This window comes from Drosophila obscura, unplaced genomic scaffold, assembly GCF_018151105.1.
Source record: "Drosophila obscura isolate BZ-5 IFL unplaced genomic scaffold, ASM1815110v1 contig_150, whole genome shotgun sequence".
NCBI lineage: Eukaryota > Metazoa > Arthropoda > Insecta > Diptera > Drosophilidae > Drosophila > Drosophila obscura.
The window spans coordinates 12,429,114-12,448,607 of NW_024542736.1; the positions used below are offsets into that span (position 1 = coordinate 12,429,114).

General features: G+C 46.7%; 2 protein-coding genes across 2 annotated transcripts; both read right to left on the reverse strand.

Annotated features, from left to right (window-relative positions):
- Positions 1-4,084: 4,084 nt before the first annotated feature.
- On the reverse strand, positions 4,085-10,891 carry LOC111066627. Its single transcript, XM_022355367.2, has 4 exons — positions 9,705-10,891; positions 7,474-7,521; positions 6,520-6,909; positions 4,085-6,415 (listed from the first exon to the last, which is right to left on the reverse strand). The coding sequence occupies exons 1-4, from the start codon at positions 9,805-9,807 to the stop codon at positions 5,961-5,963; spliced, it is 996 nt and encodes a 331-aa protein (XP_022211059.1). The 5' UTR covers positions 9,808-10,891; the 3' UTR covers positions 4,085-5,960.
- A 2,758-nt stretch (positions 10,892-13,649) lies between these two features.
- Positions 13,650-18,983, reverse strand: LOC111066676 (zinc finger protein 800). Its single transcript, XM_022355439.2, has 5 exons — positions 18,500-18,983; positions 18,219-18,365; positions 17,685-18,138; positions 17,459-17,606; positions 13,650-17,339 (listed from the first exon to the last, which is right to left on the reverse strand). The coding sequence occupies exons 1-5, from the start codon at positions 18,647-18,649 to the stop codon at positions 15,347-15,349; spliced, it is 2,892 nt and encodes a 963-aa protein (XP_022211131.2). The 5' UTR covers positions 18,650-18,983; the 3' UTR covers positions 13,650-15,346.
- Between the last annotated feature and the right edge of the window lie 511 nt (positions 18,984-19,494).

The following is a 19,494-nucleotide window of genomic DNA, read 5'->3' on the forward strand; positions in this document are numbered from 1 at the left end:
AAGTTTGCGCGCTAACTGAGACAAGATTCCGAATCCGAATCCGATTTCAATTCGGATGGCCAGACCGGCCAGGCCAGGCCAGGCCAGGCCCGAACAAGTTGCGAAGTTGGCGACATCGAGGGAGCGTTGCAACCGCCAACTGATCTGCGCAGCGATGATGGTGTGGCGTGTCGGAGCTTCACCAATCCGCAGCACCACACTCCCACTGACCAGGCCGCCAATCCCCCCCCCCCAACCAACATACACATGTACATATGTACATATGTATGTATGTATTTGCGTGATTCGCAGCACGAAGAGAAACAAGTGAATATTTTTCGCTAAATTGCTGTTCTGTTGTTTTCGTTCTCTCAGTTGTTGTTGCTAATCTTTATTTGCTTTTGTTTGTTGTTGTTTTACATTTATCAACGCTGACGCTTCGCAGCTGCTATCCGCCACTCCATCGCTCTCCATCAACCACATCTTGATTTGCTCACTAGCCTGCCTGCCCTCCCCTGTCTGAAGTCATCCATCGAATCGAAGCCCCCCCCCCCGCGTAAGGTGTATTTATAGAGCTCCCTCTTTGTGGTCTCTGTCTCTCAGCGCTTGCCGAAACCATAATTAATCAAAGCCATCCAACACATCCATCAAAGATCCCGGCAATTGAATAACAAATTAATTTGATACAAAAATTCTTACAAAGTTTTGCGATGTGACGACAATTTGGAAACATTTCATTTCACATGGAAAATACATACAAAAATGGTTTCTGTTAGGGTATTCCAAAATTCGGCAATTGCAACGGGCTCCGATTCAGTTGATGACTTCTTTGGCTGTTTGCTTAGCTTAGCGTCTATTTGCTCATTGTTTTCGTAATACATAGTACAATCATAAATGTTCATTCATTTTCGTTTTGGTGTGCTTGGGTGCGGGTGGGTAGGGGGCCTGTGCGGTCTTGAAACCATATAAGAGCGTTCGTTTCTTCTTCTTTTTAGTTTCGGGCTACCACTTGCGCTCTTCTAACTGCCAGCCACTCTCTCTTATTTATTTGGGTATGCCAAATGTCTCTGCTGGCACTTGCACTTGCTCTTCGATTTGGATTTGGATTGGATTTGGATTGTGGTGAACCTGCACCAAACAAAGGGGAAGTTATTGGGAGTTCGTTTCGAGCAGATCTTTCTCTTCTGGGCTTTTGAAGTGTTTTCTTTTGTTTCGTTTCGTTTTGGGGTTGAGCTTTTTTGCGGCGTCATGCGAGTGAACGTGGAACGTCTACCAAATATTTATAGACACATACGAGTATACACATACGATACACATCAATTGAATTACATATTTACTTCGCTAATTACGGTTCGAGAGCGACCATTGCCAAAGTTCGGGGAGAAGAGAGGGAAGGCGGGTGGGAGAGGGAAGGCGGGTGGGAGAGGGCTTTGGCGGGAGCCTTTGGCAGGGTCTTTCTTTTTATCATTTTGTTACATTCATAGTACGATTTAGTCGTTCTTAGTTCTTATTTCGATTGGGTTGCCTTCGGTTTTGGGTTCAATTTTTTGGTTGATTATTTTCCTTACTCCAATGCACATTTGGCTATGTGTGTGAATATGTATATAATATGCACACCTATTTAATGTATGTATATATGCATGCATGCATGCATGCATGCATGTGTGTATGCTCTCCTCTGTTGTATAATTTGTATAGTCTGCTGCTGCTTAAGTCACTAATAACCATCGCGCTGGCTTTACTCCTCTACTCTCTGGCCGAAAACTGCGAGCAAGCGCTGCAAGCCCGAGCACGGATTACAAATTGGAATACATTTAACAATGACACGGCAACATCAACATCAACTTCAACTTCAACATCAACATCAACGACACTGACAACTGACGACAATTTGGTAACAAACAACGAACTTGCTAGCTTAATCGTAAGTTACGGGTATATGTGAGCCGTGGGCGGGGGATGGACAAAGCCGCACGCATATCGGGCGTATACGTAATTTCGCAATATGTGCCTGCTTCCGGTATGTCCCCCTTGCACGCTCTCTCTCTCTCTCTCTTTCTTTCTATATATTTTCCTTTATCTCACGAATCTCAGGGATCATTCACAACGACTTGCCACCAATTCTTGGTTTGATTTTTCTACAGTTTTCATAGTTTTCTAGTCCACTGAAGGTGCAGTCCTGCCACTGCCACCTCCTCGCTGCCTGCCTAAATGCGCAGCACAATAAAAATGGCTACAGTACACATACAAACATATTTCGGTTGCTTGGTTTACATTAACAAATACTCGCACATACATATATGTACATATGTATGTATGTATGTATGCATACTACGACTAACATCGGAAATGCATTTTACGTGTACAATTATTCTACAAAAATTTGCATCTAAAGTATACTCATGTTTGTTGATGTTTTAAAACACACACACACATACACTGTGTATGTATGTATGTATGTATGTTATGCTGTTGGTTTTTTTTTTCATCATCGTTTACAATAAACTTTATAAAAATACTTCTTGGTAGTATAACTGAACTGAGCGTGGGGTAGTGGGTTGGGGTGGGCAGATTGACATGGCTTCAATCGAACTCTTTTTCGTATTCGTATTCGAGTTAGATAAGTTAAGTTCATGGAGTCTGGAGTCAACTCCATTTGTGGACGTGCTAAGACTATTTATTACACACAGGCCAAACCAGGCCAGGGCGATGGACGCCTGCCAGTTGGCCAGTTCCTGCTTCGAGTTCGAGTTCGAGTTAACCACATTCATCGAAGCTTTAACAATTTACATACATTATTTAATCCAGTTTTTCCTACATGCGTATGCGTGATTGTCCAAGGTTTGTTTTACTTCTATTCTATTTTTGTTTCGTTTTAAATTTTGTTTCATTAGGTTTTAGTTTTTTCCATTCTATGCTATTACATTCCATCGCCATAAACCTTATTGATGTATGCATGTGTGCATGTATTTATGTATGTATGTAGAGGTATACTCCCTCGCACTCTCTTACAAATTTCATTTTCATTTTATTCGGACTAGGCTTCAGACTAAAACATTCTGGTTAAGATATTCCCTATATATATATATATATATATATAGGTTTATGTGTGTTATGTGTGTGTGTTTGTGTATGCTCCGCACATCGCTCTCGAATCGCTTCGTTTCATTATCTACAACTATAAGCCAACATTCAATGCGCTCTAATTTAACGTCTAAACGACAATTGCTTAAGTCTTTTAGTCTACATTTACTTAGAGTACTCTTAAGTTACGCTGCCTGCGTTTGCGTGGGTTATCTCTCGCCTCTCGCCTCTCGCCACGTATTTAACTCCTAACGAACGGTTTGGTTGGTTGGTTGGTTATCCCCGACTATAGCTATTAGGTATTGTACACAGACATAAATACAAACGCTTATGTGCGCGGCTCTATGTATACATATAACAACGATTAGGCATGTGTGTACGAGTAGGTGTGAGTGGGCTGTGTTCTGTTAAGGCTAAGGCTGTAGTAGGCTCAGGTTTAAAGGTTTAAACTTTAAAGGTTTCTGTTTCTGTTTCCGTTGCATGCAGCTCTTTGCTCTTGGTTATTGTTGTACATAAAAATATATAGCCATCAATATGCACTTACATATGTATACTCGTTCGAGTAGCTGACACACATGCAACAGATGTGCAGAGGACAAATTAATTTTCATTTGTCCTCTTACCCGTAATTTATTTTACAAATTAATTTACTGCACTACACACTATACATACATATGTTGTAGCCTTGTGCATGTTCGCGGCATGCAACATTTTGAAAAATCTGCATAAACTTACAAATAGACACACATGCAAATTGTATATATGTATATAGACATTTTGTTGTTGTTGTTGTTTTTGTCTTAACAATCGTAACAAACATCCAACTTAAGCTAACATTCTATATACCTAACGTACAGTTAATTCAAGGTGTCCGTAGCGGCGTTTTCTCTTTGTCATATTCTGGCGCATGGGCGCACAAAATTGTTCGTAAAGTTTTTCAAAATCAAAATTCAAATTCGAATTAATATCAGAATGAGAATGAGAATGCGATTGCGAATGACAGTGGAGGGGTCGAGAGTGCCTTATACGAGTACCCATACGAATATGGGCACACATACAGCTGTATGTAGTATGTGTATGTGACAATGATAGATCTGTGTATCTGTGATTTGTCCTTAACTACTTAGACTACGTTCTATGAGTGTAAGTATATAGCACATACTCTCGCATGTCTGCATCTTTATCTTTGGTATCCTAATACATTGTGATTTACCTGGGTTGCTAACTTGTCTTTTGTTGTTTCATTTTGTTTTATAAACTTTACATCAGTACGGGTGGGTATGTCGATCTTTTGTGTGTGTGTGTCTGTGTGTGTGTGTGTTCGAGTTAGTTTTGTAAACTTAACTGACATTCGTATTCGATTCGTATGCCTCTGTCCAACAAGGAATGGGTTCCAGTGCGGCAGGGTTGGGTTCCGACTGGGTGAGACTGTGTGAGTGCTTACATCTAGTGTGGGTTTCTGTAGCCCTATACCTTTATTTATTTACTTGTTAGTTACCTGGTTTTCCTGTTTACTGTACGGAATCTCATCATTTAACATACATATATATCCCATATGTTGTATATATAAAAATTTCCGTCTACCTATGTTACTCTGTTTGGTTTTCCATTAAGTTTTTTTCTATCGAATTATTATGTACTTGCGGCGTGCGAGTACGAGTATCTGTATAAATTTGTCAAAAATTTGCACACAAAAATGGTTTTTGCCCTGGGGAATTTTTGGTGGGTGGGTGGCTGGTTTGGCTGATGATGGAGGCGGCGGCGGCGGCGGGAGGAGGATTGGCTTGGATTGGATTGGGTTCCGGGTAGTGGGTTGTGTGTAGTAAATCTGTGTTTGCGGTTAAAAATACTATTGATTACAAAAATTCTAGAAAATCATGGCAAAACAATTTGAAAAAGTGTTTCCATACAAATTGCATCAATATATAAATTTCAAAAGTTTTCCAAATACCCAAAAGTATTTCCATGTGTGAGTTTCGTTTTCCATTTTCCATTTTCATTTGCATTTGCATCCTGGTTATGCTGCCCCCTTCTCTGTTGTCTCCTCTCGACATGCATTATTTATTATTTATTGTAATTTGTTTGCCCCTCGAGTGCAAAAATATTTTGTAGCCTACTTACATACAATACGAGTACGAATACGAGTACGAATACGAGTATATGCGCGATGCAAAAATATTTTCGCATTTCAAATGCTTTTGCGGTTACGGTTGCGATTGCGAATGCGAATGCGATTGCCGAGTGTGGCTTGGGTGGGTGGGTGGTTAGGGCGAAAGTGCGGTTGCTGCTTATATGTATATGTATGCATATGCATATGTATATGTGTGTGTGCTTATGTGTTGTTTATCCAGTAGTCTGACATGCACTGCACCCACACACACATCTACATCTACATACGTATCTTTATAATAGTTTGCCAATGCCCAGCAGCACGAGTGAAATGGGGAAAATTCCGCACAATTTGTTATGTTTGGGAAATGCATGCATTACGTTCGCATTACGCTCGGTTTCAGTCTAACTGCTTAACGCGATTAGCACACAGAACACAGGAAACAGATACACCAAAGCTACAGGGGCACACAGTTACAGTTACAGTTACAGTAACGGATAATGAGGCGTATACGTAATGTAATGTTGGATACCGCGGTATTGGATACCCAATACCCTCCTACCTATTCGGCATCCTGTCCATGCCATGCCTGTCTATTCCTATTACAGATGTATGTAGCAACATCTATGACACAAAGACACATCTAAGCACACGTACCAACTATCGAAGCGATTACCAGTTGCGAGTGTTCCAGTGGCAAGTCCACACAGATGTGTGGCATGTATGTTTGTATGAGGGGGTGTAGGGGGTAGGGGGTAGTGTGTGCTTTGGGTCGCATGGAGGGAGTTTAAAATATGAAATCACCACAGTCCATGGCATAGTCAAAGTCCTCGCCGCCAATGTCATCCACTCCGCCGGAGTGGAAGTCAAAGCCCCCAATGTCGGTGTGGTAGACGGCGCCGCTGCATGAGGTGTCGATCAGATTGGTGCAGTGGGTGGTGGGCAGTGCGTGCAGCGTGAAGGTGTCCTCGCACTGCGACCAGGTCAGCCCGCCGCTCCAAACGCCATTCGGCAATGTGGCCCAGCCCCAGCCATGGCCCCAGGGCAGGGCGCAGGCCAGCGAGGCCTTCGAGTCCGGCTTCTTGCTGAGAATGGCGACGGCCGCATCACTCTTGACCAGTGGATTCTGGATCTGTTTGTACAGCCGGGTGGTCATCGTCGACGAGGTGCACCGATGATGCTTGCTGCTGCTGCTGCTATGGGCCGCGGCCTTGCGATGCTTCACCTCCGACTGGGTGGCAGCTGTGAACGGGACAGGACAGGGCAGTATGGCAGCAGCATGGCAGCAGGCATGGGCAGGGGATTTGCACTTGGACTTATGAATGGATTAGGCCATATATACTCACGTCTAATGCGCACCAACGGACGTCGCAGCACGTTCATCAGATGCGGCTTGTCCACCACCAGCTCGATTTGGGGCGGCGGCGGCAGGGTCTTTGTAATCGCATCTATCCAGTCGCTCACCTCCTGCTCGGATTTGGCCAGCATCCAGTAGACCTTGGACCGTTTCCGCTGCGATCCCAGGGCAATCAACTGGGAGACATTGACGCCATCTGGTAGCGGCGGTCGGCGCGGTATCTGGCCAGTCCAGTGCGCAATGGCCAGCATTTCGGGCGCTTCTTTCACTAGGATCTTGCCCGAGGGCGAGGTGCGTCCCGGCTCCGTGAACCAGGCCATCGTTGAGTCATCGTAGAGCACGACCCACTCCTCGGACCAGCGGTTCCAGAACATTTGCTCTGTCAATGCAGGAGAACTAGCGTGAGTGCGGATGCGGATCATCCTCAAATCTGTGGCCTAAGCTCAGCACAAATTGCTGCAGCCGTGATACTCAATGCTGCCCCTAACGAGCCAGACAATGACACATCCTCAGCCCAGCCGAATCATGAGTAATTACACTTGAATGTGGCCCCGAAAAGATTATGCCCACAGCCATAGCGACATCCACACCCACACCCACACCCACTCATATTCGTATTCGTACTCTGTGCAGGCTGTTGGCATCTATCTGGCTATGGGTCCGGGCGGATGCTGCGTCATTCCGAGTCAGGCTTTCAGGCGAACGTTTGTGCTGAGTTGACAGATTGTCGCCTGAGCTGGGGCTGCTGACTGTGCTAATAGCTCTGTCGGTCGGTCGGTCTGTCGGGTCTGTCTGGTCTGTCTGAGACCCGGCTCATCTCCGCTTGAAATGGTCCACTCAAGGTCATGTCGCTGCATTGTTTGGCACTGCAATGCCCCAGCCTCTGGCCACAGCCTAACAGGTGAGGTAACTCCCGCCTGGATTAATTTTCGTGTGTACTTACTTTTGTAGCGCAGTAGGTAGCCGCCCTTGATCTGTTTCCCGCCAGTTCCTGCACAAAAATAAACACAGAGAGAGAGAGAGAGAAAGGAAATAAATGCCGTGCATAGGTATAGATCGGATATAGTAGCTATACGCAGTCACGCAAAGCGAAGCTCATCTAGTCCACATCCGTTGCGCCTAATTGAACAGGAGGTTGCCCCTGCAACGGAAGCTGGAGTCCATTTCCCATTCGTTCGATTTCAACCGAAAGCTGAGATTATGTCGCCCACACACTGCCAACGGAGAAACACCCCGCCCCTTGGCCACTGGAGCTGCAAATTTCAGATGTAACAGGAACCAGAGCAGCTGAGGCTGAGGGAGGTTGGGGCTGAGGTTGAGCACGAAAAACGAAATGTAACACGAAATTTCATTTAGCAATTCCCCCGGAATCAACTCAATCAGACGGCCAGGTGTGGCAGGTGTTGTGGCTGGTGGCACTCAAACTGCCACCTCCCCTACCCCAGTTGCAGTTGCACTGCCACAGCCACTGTCGCTTGAGACTGGCCGTCTGTCGGGTCTCGCATTTCAAATTCATTACCACTGGCATCCCATTTATTTGGACGAGTGCTAGAGTGCAGAGTGGGCGTATGCACACATATATAATGTACATACATACATATATAATATATAGTATATATATGGGCAGTGAGTGACAAACATGACACTTGCGGCGGACTGAATTAATTATTTTATTAAAGACGCTTCTGCTACTCCCTGCGTATACTTGATCTGAAATCATATTGCAGATGCAATCGCACGAGACTTAGCCAGTGCTCAAGTGGGCCAGTGGGCTGGAAGGAACTTAATTTCCAGTGCAAAGTCAATCAGTTTGGCACATTGAAACGTAGGAATACTCGTAATTGCGGATCTTGAAGAACCTCTTGGAATACTTGGCAGTGAATCAGCTGCTCGTTGCACCACTTGAGCGCAAGCCCTAGAGATAGTTGATTCAGCAGCTTGCTGCATGCAGTCTGGCGACTGATGCGATTGAGCTGACACAGCATTTGGAAAACGAGCGCTCGAGGAGGTGGCATGGTTCTGCTCCTCCCCTCGCTGCCTCGCCGAAGTTAGCAACGAACCGAAAGGCAGACAACGGCGATAGATTATAGAGTCGTAGTGTCGACAGCCATGCCGAAGGACACTGTGCCGTGCCGCTTGTATAAGACGGCAACGGACATCATGTGTGCCACTTGAGTGCACGCACACAGCCACAGTAACGCCCACATTGCACATTGCACATCCCCATGCACATCCATATGACAAATCAGCTAGAATTGCAAGTGGCTGCAACAGACAACGTTCTCTGCCAAAGCGAAGCAAGCGAAGGCAACGACAACTAAAACGATGGCGTACGTGTACAGACATAATTGTTGGCTGGGGGATTGGCGGGGAACCTAGATGGGTGTGGGGTGTGGGCTGTGGGCTTGAAGTGTGGAAGGGCTGCTTTACCCGTACAGAAGTTGCATGATTTATGCATGTGGCTCGTTGCAAGCTGTGGCCTGAAGCAGGCTGTCATCGTTGCACGGGCTGGAATTTCAGGCACACTCCCAGATACACACACACAAGCACACAGGCACACAGATCACACAGGTACTGAAACTGAAGCTGATGCTGAGAGGTGGTGTTGCGTATACGTATACGTATTCGGATACGAGCTTAATGATTTAATGCAGTGCATATATGTACACGTACTGGCCAATGGGCGTGGCACTGTCTACAATTGCAACATAATGAAACCGCATTCCGGATTCCGCTTGATATGTGGAGCGGTGTGTGTGTATGTGCCCCATAACGAGCAGGTCAACAATGGGTCCGAAGCATGCGGGAGAGGGGTGCAAACACAGAGAGACAGAAAGAGATGGGTGGGAGGGACAGAGTAAGAGAGAGAGAGAGAGACTGAGTGGCAGAGGCAGACAGACTCGCAGCTGCGCCTGTGTGCGAATTCATTGAGAAAAATAAGCAGCAGGCAGGCAGCCCCAGTAGCCAGGGCAGCAGCCAGGAAAAACGAGTTCAGGGTTTTCCGCCAAATGAGGCCACAGCGTCGGCTGCTTTTCGGGGCTGTGGCAACACAGCAGCATCCAGAATCCCAGCATCGGTTTTGGTTGGTTTTGCTTTCGGTTTCAGTTTCAGTTTCACTTTCTCCCAACCCAATGGCCCCATCTCACCTGTATCCATGTGTGTGTGTGTACTTACCCATGGCCTGAGGCTGTTGCAGCTGCATCTGCTGGGGATGCTGCATGAACGAGCAGTCCGGCTCCACGCTCTCCGACTTTACCTTTGTGCACATGGAGAACATCTTACTTAGATCGCTTCCTTTTTCTTTCCCTTTCCTTTCGTTTCCGTTTCCGTTTCTCTTCCTTTTTCGTTTCCGTTTACCCGTTCCGTTTCGTATAATTGGCTCTTGGCAGCTTTGTTGTAGTTTAATTGATTTTGTGGTCTTTCGATTGGCAGCTTCTCGGGTCGGTGGGTTGGGTTGGGTTGGGTCGTGGTATGATAATGGGTATGGGGGCGGTTATTGGTTCAATGGAATAGCAGTAGCGAAAGTGATGTCAGCACCAGGCGCGCGTTATCAGAATTTACCAACACACAGGCACACAGGCACACAGACACACACAGGCACAGAGTCACACAGGCACGGAGTCACACAGGCACAGAGTCACAGGCACATATACAGATACAGATACAAAGCCACCGACAGTCACGGGCATACAGAAACAAAAGTGTGTTTGCTGCTTTCGCTTTCCTTTTTGGCCAAAAACACTTTTTTCTTTGGTTTCGCTCTCCAATTTTTGACGTGTTTTTTTGCTGCCGCTGTTGATGTTGGGATTGGATTTTGCCGTGAAGCGGAGAGGCGAGGAGCAACGCCTCTTTTTTCTATATATTCTCACAAGGCTTCTGTTTGACGGTTCGAAATTAATGGATTAGCACAGTTCTGACATTGACATTGCTAATTAGATTCCCAATTTTTGTCCTTTTTTGGGCTTTCGGTTGTTGCCTGATTTTCTGCTGTTTCCGCTGCTCAGACTGCTGCTGCTGAATGCTGCTGCTGAATGCTACTCTGACTGCTGATGATGATAGTAATGGGCCTCCACATCCGTGTCCGGCGAACTGACAGCAAACACGGAGTGCAAGCGACACTGGATGGGCATGTAATGGATACGGATGGTCGCCTGTCACTCAGCGAGTCTATCAGTTGGTTTGTTGGTTGGATTGTTGGTCAGTGGCAGTGCCAGGCCCAGTCACAGTCACTGGCAGTTGCACATTGGGATGCGATGCGATGCGATGAGATGCGATGCAGGTGGCAAGTTGCTGTTGCAGTTGCATATACAAATACGGATACGGATACAGATTCAGTTGAAGTAGAAGTAGAAGTTATGGTGACAGAGGCAGAGGCAGCAGAGTGTGTGGTGTGTGTGTGCGCTTCAGTGTGAATTTAATTATTTTTTTGTTGTATGATTCGGCTGAACTCTCCTGTCAGTTCTGTCTGCGGCCGCTACTGCTGCTACTGCTGCTGCTGCTGCTGCTGGATGTGCTGCTACTGCGCTGACTGCCTGCTGTGTGGATGGGTGGATTGTCCGCTGCACACCTATGCTGAGTAAGACGGCCGAAACTCGACTGATGACGGCTGGCGAGAGCCGTTGAGCATCGAGCCCCCGAAGCTCGGAGACGAGAACCACAGCCGAGAGCTTTCGGCCAGGACTAGGACAACACCAGCAGACGGAGGCGGTCGGGCTGGGTCGTTTCGGCTCGTGTTGGCTTCGCTCACCCGCCCCTGCACCTCTCCTGTTGCCACTGATGCTGATGCTGCTGCTGCTACTGCTGCTTCTGGTGTCCTTCAACGTCCTACGGCAACAACACGTCGCGTTCAGTTTCCAATGGCGGCAAACGAACCCGCCAACGCCAACGCCAGCGCCAACAGATGACAGGCAGCGACGCTGCTTTCACTCATCTTCAATGTTTTCTCTCCAGCTTTTTTTTCTCTGTCCCTATTACTGTCCTCTCGCTCGCTCACTCGCCCTGTATGCTGGGCGGGTTTGTGTCAGTAGGTTAGGGCCCTGGCTGGCACACTCCAAACACACATCCCAAAAGTTGTCGTCGACCCAGAGCAGAAGCAGAAGCAGAATCACTTTCTGGCTGTATTTCACTTTGGCTCCCGTCACTCCTCCAAGTGAGTGGCAGGGGCAGGGGCAGGGGCACCACTGGCAGCATCTGCTCCACTCCCTGATAATCGGTAATAATGCGCTGAGCCACTATTCAAATGGGCGGCAAGTAAATAAACAGTACTTAGTACTGTTGGAGCACTTTCTGGGGCGCTGGGTGCCGTGCCCCGAGGAGCCTCCCCGATTTGGTTGAAAGGCAGGCACTTGACGCAGCTGCTGGAACCAGCTGGGAGCTGTCTCTTCGGCTGGATTGGATGGATAGTGGTGGTGGCTAAGGGGGGTAAGGGGGAGCTTTGCTTTCCCATGTAAGTATGGGTGACCCAAATTTAAAGATATCCCCACTGCACGAGAGCGATTTAATTATCCTAATTTGATTTTAAGTGACTCTCACAGGGCCCCCATGGCGTATGTGGGGAATGGTCGGGCCGCGATGGTCTAGTTGGCGACATTTAAGTGGTAATTACATCTACTCGTACGAGCATGCACAATAAATATGCATACATGGCAATCGAGTAGCTTATTGATTTGGTTTTTCCTCTTTGTAGGCAGAATGGATATGGATCCTTGCATTAAGTACGTACGAAAATGCCTGCATCAATGCGAAACGGAATACATATACCACACAGATACATATACAGATCGATTCTCGTCTCTGGGGACTCTATTAAGAATTTTCAATTAATTTTTAATTAAATTGTCAATGGCACTGTGTCGGCTGTATGTATTTGCTGGTCAGGTCAGCAGAGTCGGCTTCCAAGCAAACAGAAATCATTCCAGCTCCCGTGGCTCCTGGCTGTGGCGCAGTAGCGGCAACTGTCGGTTTGCTGGCCATGTTGCAATGTTCCTTTATTGACCGTGAGGCACATAGCATCGTAAGTTCTTAAAAGCCTTTTAAGCCTTCGCTGTCAGTATTTTCTCATTGCTCATATACATATATTTTTGTTGTGCCTCGAACTCTGTGTGGGAATGGCGAAGCATTAAGGCATTTGCGACACAGCATGGCCGTAACCAGTGGGAATTTCTTTTCCATCACTTTTGTCACTCAATCACATGCTCGCCGGAGTCTTTGTCGTCTTTCAATGTCAGTTGGCTGTTCGTCGTTGGCAGTCTGCAGTTCCCAGTGGCGCATTATGGCTGCTGTTTGTTTGATGTTGATGCCCTGCACCCTACCCCCCACCCCACTCCACCATCTGCATGTAAAACCTGAACGTGAACCTGAACCTGAAATCACTTAATCAGTTTATGCAGCACAAATTTGTGATGGCGAAGTGGGTTTTGGTTTGCTCTCTCAGCGAAGGGGCGGGCCCCACAGCATCAGCATCAGAGCAACACCAGGACCCGGTGCTTCTAGCTCTATTCGAACGTAATGCCTTTGTAAGTGGCATTAATTTGATGCTGGCACCGAGGCACATGCCCTCCTGCTCTGCTGCAATAATAAATCAATTTTAAGTTCACTTTTCTTTATAAGAATTGAGACAGCGCCCAGCTCCAGCGCTTGCAGCGAGCAGGCGAGTCTTTCAAGGCCTGGGCGTTTTCACTTTCGGTCTCCAATTACACACAGTTGCGCTTCCCGTTCGCCAGCCATCTCTCTCAGGATATATCTTCTCCATCGGCGACACACCCACACGGACTCACAGAGCGATTGGGAGGGAACGCACTCGCTTAGCTTTAAAGTGTGGCCTGGTTACGGTTTTTCGCCCTGGTTGCCACCCGGCCATTCCCATGCACAAGTGCCACACGTCCACTTCCACGCCCATCCTCCTGGCCGTGACACAATTTCCATTGTTGAGCATCATCCACCGCAGTAACAGCAACAGCACCAGCACCAGCATCCCGCTGTAATGCCCTGGATTCTCTTCTGGTACACAGCTGCGACCTGCTCTATTTTGCTTAGTCCCGGGGCAAGTAGCTGGGACCTGAAAATTGGACACCTGTTGGCCCGCCCCTGCCCTATTTACCAGTACATATGTATTTCGCGTTTGGTGATTATTATAGAATTTATTATCATTTGGTGATTTGATTTAAGGCTCTACCTAGTACGATACTCGCACCATGATACATCAATACATTGAACTACTCGTACACATATGCATACATACATACATACATACATATGTACGTAGATCGTTTCTGTAAGTGTGTGTGAGTGTGCTTTAAGTTAATGATAAAAGAATTGCCAAATTAACATTGCACATACGGTCGAACTTTTCGCCCTCGAATATTTTTTTTGTATTTAGATGAGATGAATTTCGGAATGGCCCATCAATTGCATAAGCCCCTGTGCTGTCAGGCCAGAATTAGGCCAGTTCTGCCTGGCATTGGAGTCAACTGATGGCACCAAAGTCCCTCTGTGGGTTTAGCCAAATTCCAACTTCTCTTGGGAATAGATAAAGTTATTGGAGTGGTAAAAGCTGCAAACATAATATGCTCGTAGTGAAATTATTAAAAGAGTTTAAAATATATGTACAATGCACATACATATGTACATATCGCTTATACGAATCTTAAAGAAGAATTGTTTGTATCGATTAGCACGGGAAACGGTTACCTAACTGGAATTGGCTTTTGAATATGACAATACTGTGCCATAGAATGTTGCAAATTTGTCATTTAACCGATGTTTGCTGTGTACTATAATCAACGGATTATTTTCGCATCGAAAATGGCAAGTTATGTGCAAGTTATGTGGTGGGGTGGGGCATCGACAGATGGGTTCGAGCCAAAGAAGTTCGACTGTATGAAAACATTGTTATATGTATAAGAATTTGTATAGGTATGTATATGAACAACAGATTGCCTCAAACAACGTTTGCTTTAACTTTCGCTTAGTTCGTAATTAACATTTTGAGTAACAAATTTATGCAGCATCAATATGAAGAGGCGAGACCTCATGCTGGCATGCCTCAGCCATAGCCCCAGCCTCCGCCTTCTCCTCAGGCGCAGTGTGATGTTCTTGGATGTAGGTATGTATTAATGTTCCGAGCCGAGATGGATTCGCATGATAGATGGCAAGATGTTGTTCCTACCCATCCCACTCGAGTATCCTCATAGGATGTATACACAGTGAATTTTGGTTTTAGCACACGGTATTTGTATGTAAATCGTACAATTAATATTGCAGCCGGTCAGTCAGCCTGTTGTACATACAATACAATACAATACCAACACACATACATATGTACAGCACATACACATTACACATTATATAAAATTGTGGTCCTTATTTTAAGGGGGATTTGCAGTTCTCTATAAAATTAGGTACATACAAAGTATTAACTATAACATTTTACAAATTCTGTACTCTTGCCATTCAGACGACAAACAACAAACATTCCCTAATATCTGCAAAATTATACTATAATTTTCCATATGTTTCGTTTTGGTTGTTCCATAGCATTAATACTCTAAGCGATCTACCATCTAGGGATAATTGGTTTCTTTTTCTTTTCTTTTGTTTTTTTTTGTTTCTTAATTTCTTACTTGCTTTTATATAATAAGGACACCAGTGGATTACATATAAGTATGTATTTTAAACGTTAAATGAGACAGCAACGCCATTCCACACGAAAAGCGGAAAGTTGCAAGAAAAGTACAGAAGTGAGGCGGGGGGTATTGGGGGAAAAACCGTGCAACAGTGGAAAATGGTGACTGCGAAAATTCCATTTCTGGTTCCGCTTAGTTCTGCAGGGCAGCGCGAAGGAGACTATCCAATGTGAGCTGAATGGTGCCATTGGCAGCTGCCTGTAGAACGGATGGCGGCTTGGGTAATGCCGGAAATTTGGCCGCTTGACTGCCGTTGCTGCCCAGGCATTCCATACCAGCGGTTAGCCGGGGGGGCATTGTCGTTGTCGGTGTCGATGAAGGCTGTGTGGGTGTCACAACTGAGACGGCAACGGTTGCCTGGCTTTTGCGTGGTGGCGACGGTGGTGCTACCAACGGAGTCGGTTTGCTATTGGGCGGCGTCTTCGCCAATGGAATCTCCTCAGATGTCTCCTTTTTGGGCAATCCCTGCTGCTGGGCCATCGCTGTGTTGACCTTGTTCCACAGGTTACTTATGACGGCGGTATCCTTGCCAGCGGCTGCAGTACGCTTTGCAATCTTCTCGATAAAACTCTCGGGCTCCACCACATGCTGCTGCTGCTGCTGCTGTTGCTGCTGGCTTTCGCTGCGTGTGTGGGAAATGAGACGCGGTCGTATCTGCGGCCTCTCGGATGGCAGCTCTGGTAGTGTGGCAGACACGGCGCGTCCTTGGCTGACAAGCTCCAGCATTATGCGACGCGTGATACCTTGAACCAGTGGCTTCTTGGCCTCGGTTATGTAGGCCTCCCATTGCTTAGGTTTGTTCTCGTCGTTGCCCGCATGGCGTCGCAGCTTGGCGCGCATGGACTCCATGGCCAGGGCTGCTGGTGCTGTCTGTGTGCTGGAGCCATCTTGCTTCGAACGTACCATATCGTAGACAAAGTCTTTGTTGACCGCCTTGACACGCTTGCGTGTGGGACGCTTCTCGGTAGTCTGCTCGCCGGACTCGGGAGATATCTGAATGCGCGATTTGCGCCGCTTCTTGCTGGTCACGGGTTCGGCCGGTTCCAGGTCGGGTTCCTGCTTTATCGCAGTCGAATCTAATATGAGATTTGCCTCCCCCGCTGGCTCAGTCGTCTTGGCACGCTTTGTGCGTTTCTCGTATGTCCTGATTGGTGGCTTGGTCTCCAAATCCTTCATTGCCAGACTTTCGGCCTCCTCCACCTCATCCACCAAAATGATATCGGCATCGACATCTTCGCGCGAGTAATCGCACGCCTGTGTCGACACGTACTGCTCGGTTAGCTGATCGCGATCGCCTTCAATCTTGTGGACGAAGCCCAAGTGGTTGACAATGTCGTAGCGACGAAAGGCGCGATAGTTACACACGTTGCAGCCGAAGCGTGACTTTCGGTAATGAAACATGGATATGTGTCGACGCAGGTTCCCAAGGGCATTGAACTCCTTGTTGCACAGCTTGCAGCGGCAACGCAGTTGCTTCTCGATTGGCACACTGCGCTTCTTCTTCACCTTGGCCTTGGCCTCATCCGGATTGGACTCTTGGGCGAGCGACTCCTCCTCACTGTTGTTGGTATTGCTACTCGCGACGCTGGCCGAGTCGGTTTCGTGGCGCAGCTGCAGCTTGTCCAGTGAGACTGTGTGCAGCCCCGTTACGAACGTTTCATTCTTTTCCGCCAGGTCAGCGAACATTTCGTTCAGAGCAGTCGAGTCGGCGTCAGGTTCCTGCTTAATGGTGCGTCCGATGCTCGACAGATCTACTGTGGCAGCCGGTGGATCCTCTGCATCCGCACCATCAACACTAGAGGCATTGCTCTCATTTGCCTTTGTTTTCAGCTTCTTGGCGCCGGGAGCCGGCTTCGCCAGCGCCTCTTGCTTGGCCCGACAGTTGAGCAGGTGAGTGGACAAGGCGGCGCGACGCTCGAATGACTTCTCGCAGTAAATGCACAGTGACATAATTTTACGCTGCTCACCACTCGCATCTACTGGCTCTGGCGTGTAGCCAACCACATCGTCGGACATCTGCAGGCGCTTGAGCTCGCGAGAGGGTCCCTTCGGCTGAATATCTCCTTGTTTGATGCGACGCTTGAGGATGCTGCTACGCATCATTCGAATGCGAGGCCTTGGTTTCCTGCCAAGTAAAATACAAATTAGCATTAACTCTCCCACAGAATTTGAACTTGTATTATCTTCCTCCGAGAACTGCCTTATTAGTTAGTGTTTCTCTTTTATATAAGCAGCTGTACTCACTTGTGTTCCTTGGACAAATGACGTATAACTGCTGCGGCCTGCAGGAAGGTTTCCGAACAGGCTGGACACTGAAACACAAAGGTCGACGACGAATGATTCTTTTGTATGTGCAGGTGCAGTGTTTTATGAGTTTGAAATGTTAGGTTGCCTGTCAAAATGAAAGAAAGACAAGCCGAAAATTAGTTCCACAGCCCACTCGGACCATCTAACCATGATCTATCCTTACATGTCTCGCAAAATATGTTCGCTTCCGTGTCATCGCTGATGGATTGCTCGGCGGTTTCGCCTGAGTCACTGCCATCTCGGCGCTCGAATTTGATTTTAGTCATTGCCTTGCCATCTGGGCCGACAATGGTGTTTGCGGGATTGAGCATGTGATGCACCTCGTTTATTTCGGTTCGCATGCTGTCATCCTGGTCGATTTTAATGGTTTGATACACTGCCTGACTGGACGTCGGCACCGACTCCAGCTTCAGCACCGTGGGCGCATTTTGCATGGATGAGGGCGCCTTCTCACGTCGCAGACGCTCGATGACTCCACTCAGGTCCCGTATACTGCCGCGTATGGGACGAACCTCGCGAGGAACTGGCGAGCAGCCAGTGCTACGACTGCGCAACATGTGCTCAATGTCCTGGGGCGACGGCCCGCTGCCCGTTTGTATGATGATGGAGTTATGGTCCTGTAAGCGAATTCAATGATGATTCACACGATTTTACCCAGAAATATTGTAATGCGATATTGTCTTTACTGCGCACTCACTGTGTATCCATTCTGCTGGGCTGTGCGGGCACTCACACAGCAGAAGACCCGCTTGTGGCTGATGAAATTCGCAAGACTGCGGAACATGTTGCGGCACACTTTGCACTCGTATATGAGGCTGCACTCCTGACTGAGCAGCTGGCGCACCTGCAGATATTCAATACCAATATCAGAGATACTTAATAAAAACACACGGAACTCGATGCCAAGGAATGTTCGCCGCTCGCCATTGCTGCACTAGTCTGAGTCACGTAGACAGCCTGTGCGTAAGCGATGCTTACCTCGTTGGTTCCATCCTCGTAGGCTCGGCGCGCCTCCTCGAAGCCAGTGTGGGCCGTGCGCAATGGTCGCTGGAGCAGGCTGATGTCGTCACTGTCCATCGGCTGTTCCTTGAAAGCCTCCGAACTGCAACGTGAGCTCCGCTTCTTCATAGCGCTGCTAAGGTAAAAACCTTGTCAACACCCGGAATCAGCGAACAACCGTCATCAACCGCAACAAATACACCGGCTTATCTTTGTTTGTCCACGTAATACTTCTTTAATAGTGTTCAACATGTAATTAAAGTGGTTTTTTTCCAATTAGAATGCCTGCATCTTGCATTTTTTGTTTAACATGGTTTTCAGTGTGACCGCGGACTTATCGGATGAAATATACCGCCTGACCCCGCATCTTGCATTTTTTGTATGATATATCGATAGCTAGAAAACACCACCACTGGCGCAAATGTGCCCATATTTAAATGATAAGTATCACTCCAAACAGAATTTTGAATTTTAAAATCAAATTAGCTTGAATAAAATAAATGAATAAAACAAACAAAGTTCGTGGGTTTAGTCATATATTTATTTTTGAAATTTTATTATTCGCTCAAGCATGCTGTAGAGGTTGACATTCTGTTTACTAGTACATGTATTAATTAGTTTAACTAATGCTATATATAATCTTGTTCCTTTACGGTTCAAATGGTTTCGGTTTATTTGTAAAAAGCGTTTGTCATAAAATAAAATGGAATAATATTTTTTTGCACTGCGGTTTTCCATAGTTTAAGCTTGGTTTCAGATATATGTATATATGATATATTCTCGTGGCTAACGCTTGATTCAAAACTCAATTGCTAAATATTGTACATTGGATATATTGGATTTAGGTTTCCTTGCAGATACAATTTACGACCCAATCGTGATGTTCTTGGAGTTGTACAGTAATTAAACTACATTTATGTACGTTATAGTATTATTCTGACAAATATATGAAAAATATGGATTTCTTGATCTGT

Excerpts from the sequence above, each read along its gene's own strand:
- LOC111066627 (XM_022355367.2), bottom strand. The coding sequence starts at position 9,807 with ATGTTCTCCATGTGCACAAAGGTAAAGTCGGAGAGCGTGGAGCCGGAC. Across the intron at positions 7,522-9,704 it reads GCAACAGCCTCAGGCCATGG|GAACTGGCGGGAAACAGATC; the intron begins GTAAGTACACAC and ends ATTTTTGTGCAG. Across the intron at positions 6,910-7,473 it reads CTACCTACTGCGCTACAAAA|AGCAAATGTTCTGGAACCGC; the intron begins GTAAGTACACAC and ends CTGCATTGACAG.
- LOC111066676 (XM_022355439.2), bottom strand. The coding sequence starts at position 18,649 with ATGAAGAAGCGGAGCTCACGTTGCAGTTCGGAGGCTTTCAAGGAACAG. Across the intron at positions 18,366-18,499 it reads ACGAGGATGGAACCAACGAG|GTGCGCCAGCTGCTCAGTCA; the intron begins GTAAGCATCGCT and ends GAATATCTGCAG. Across the intron at positions 17,607-17,684 it reads GAACATATTTTGCGAGACAT|GCAACCTAACATTTCAAACT; the intron begins GTAAGGATAGAT and ends TCATTTTGACAG.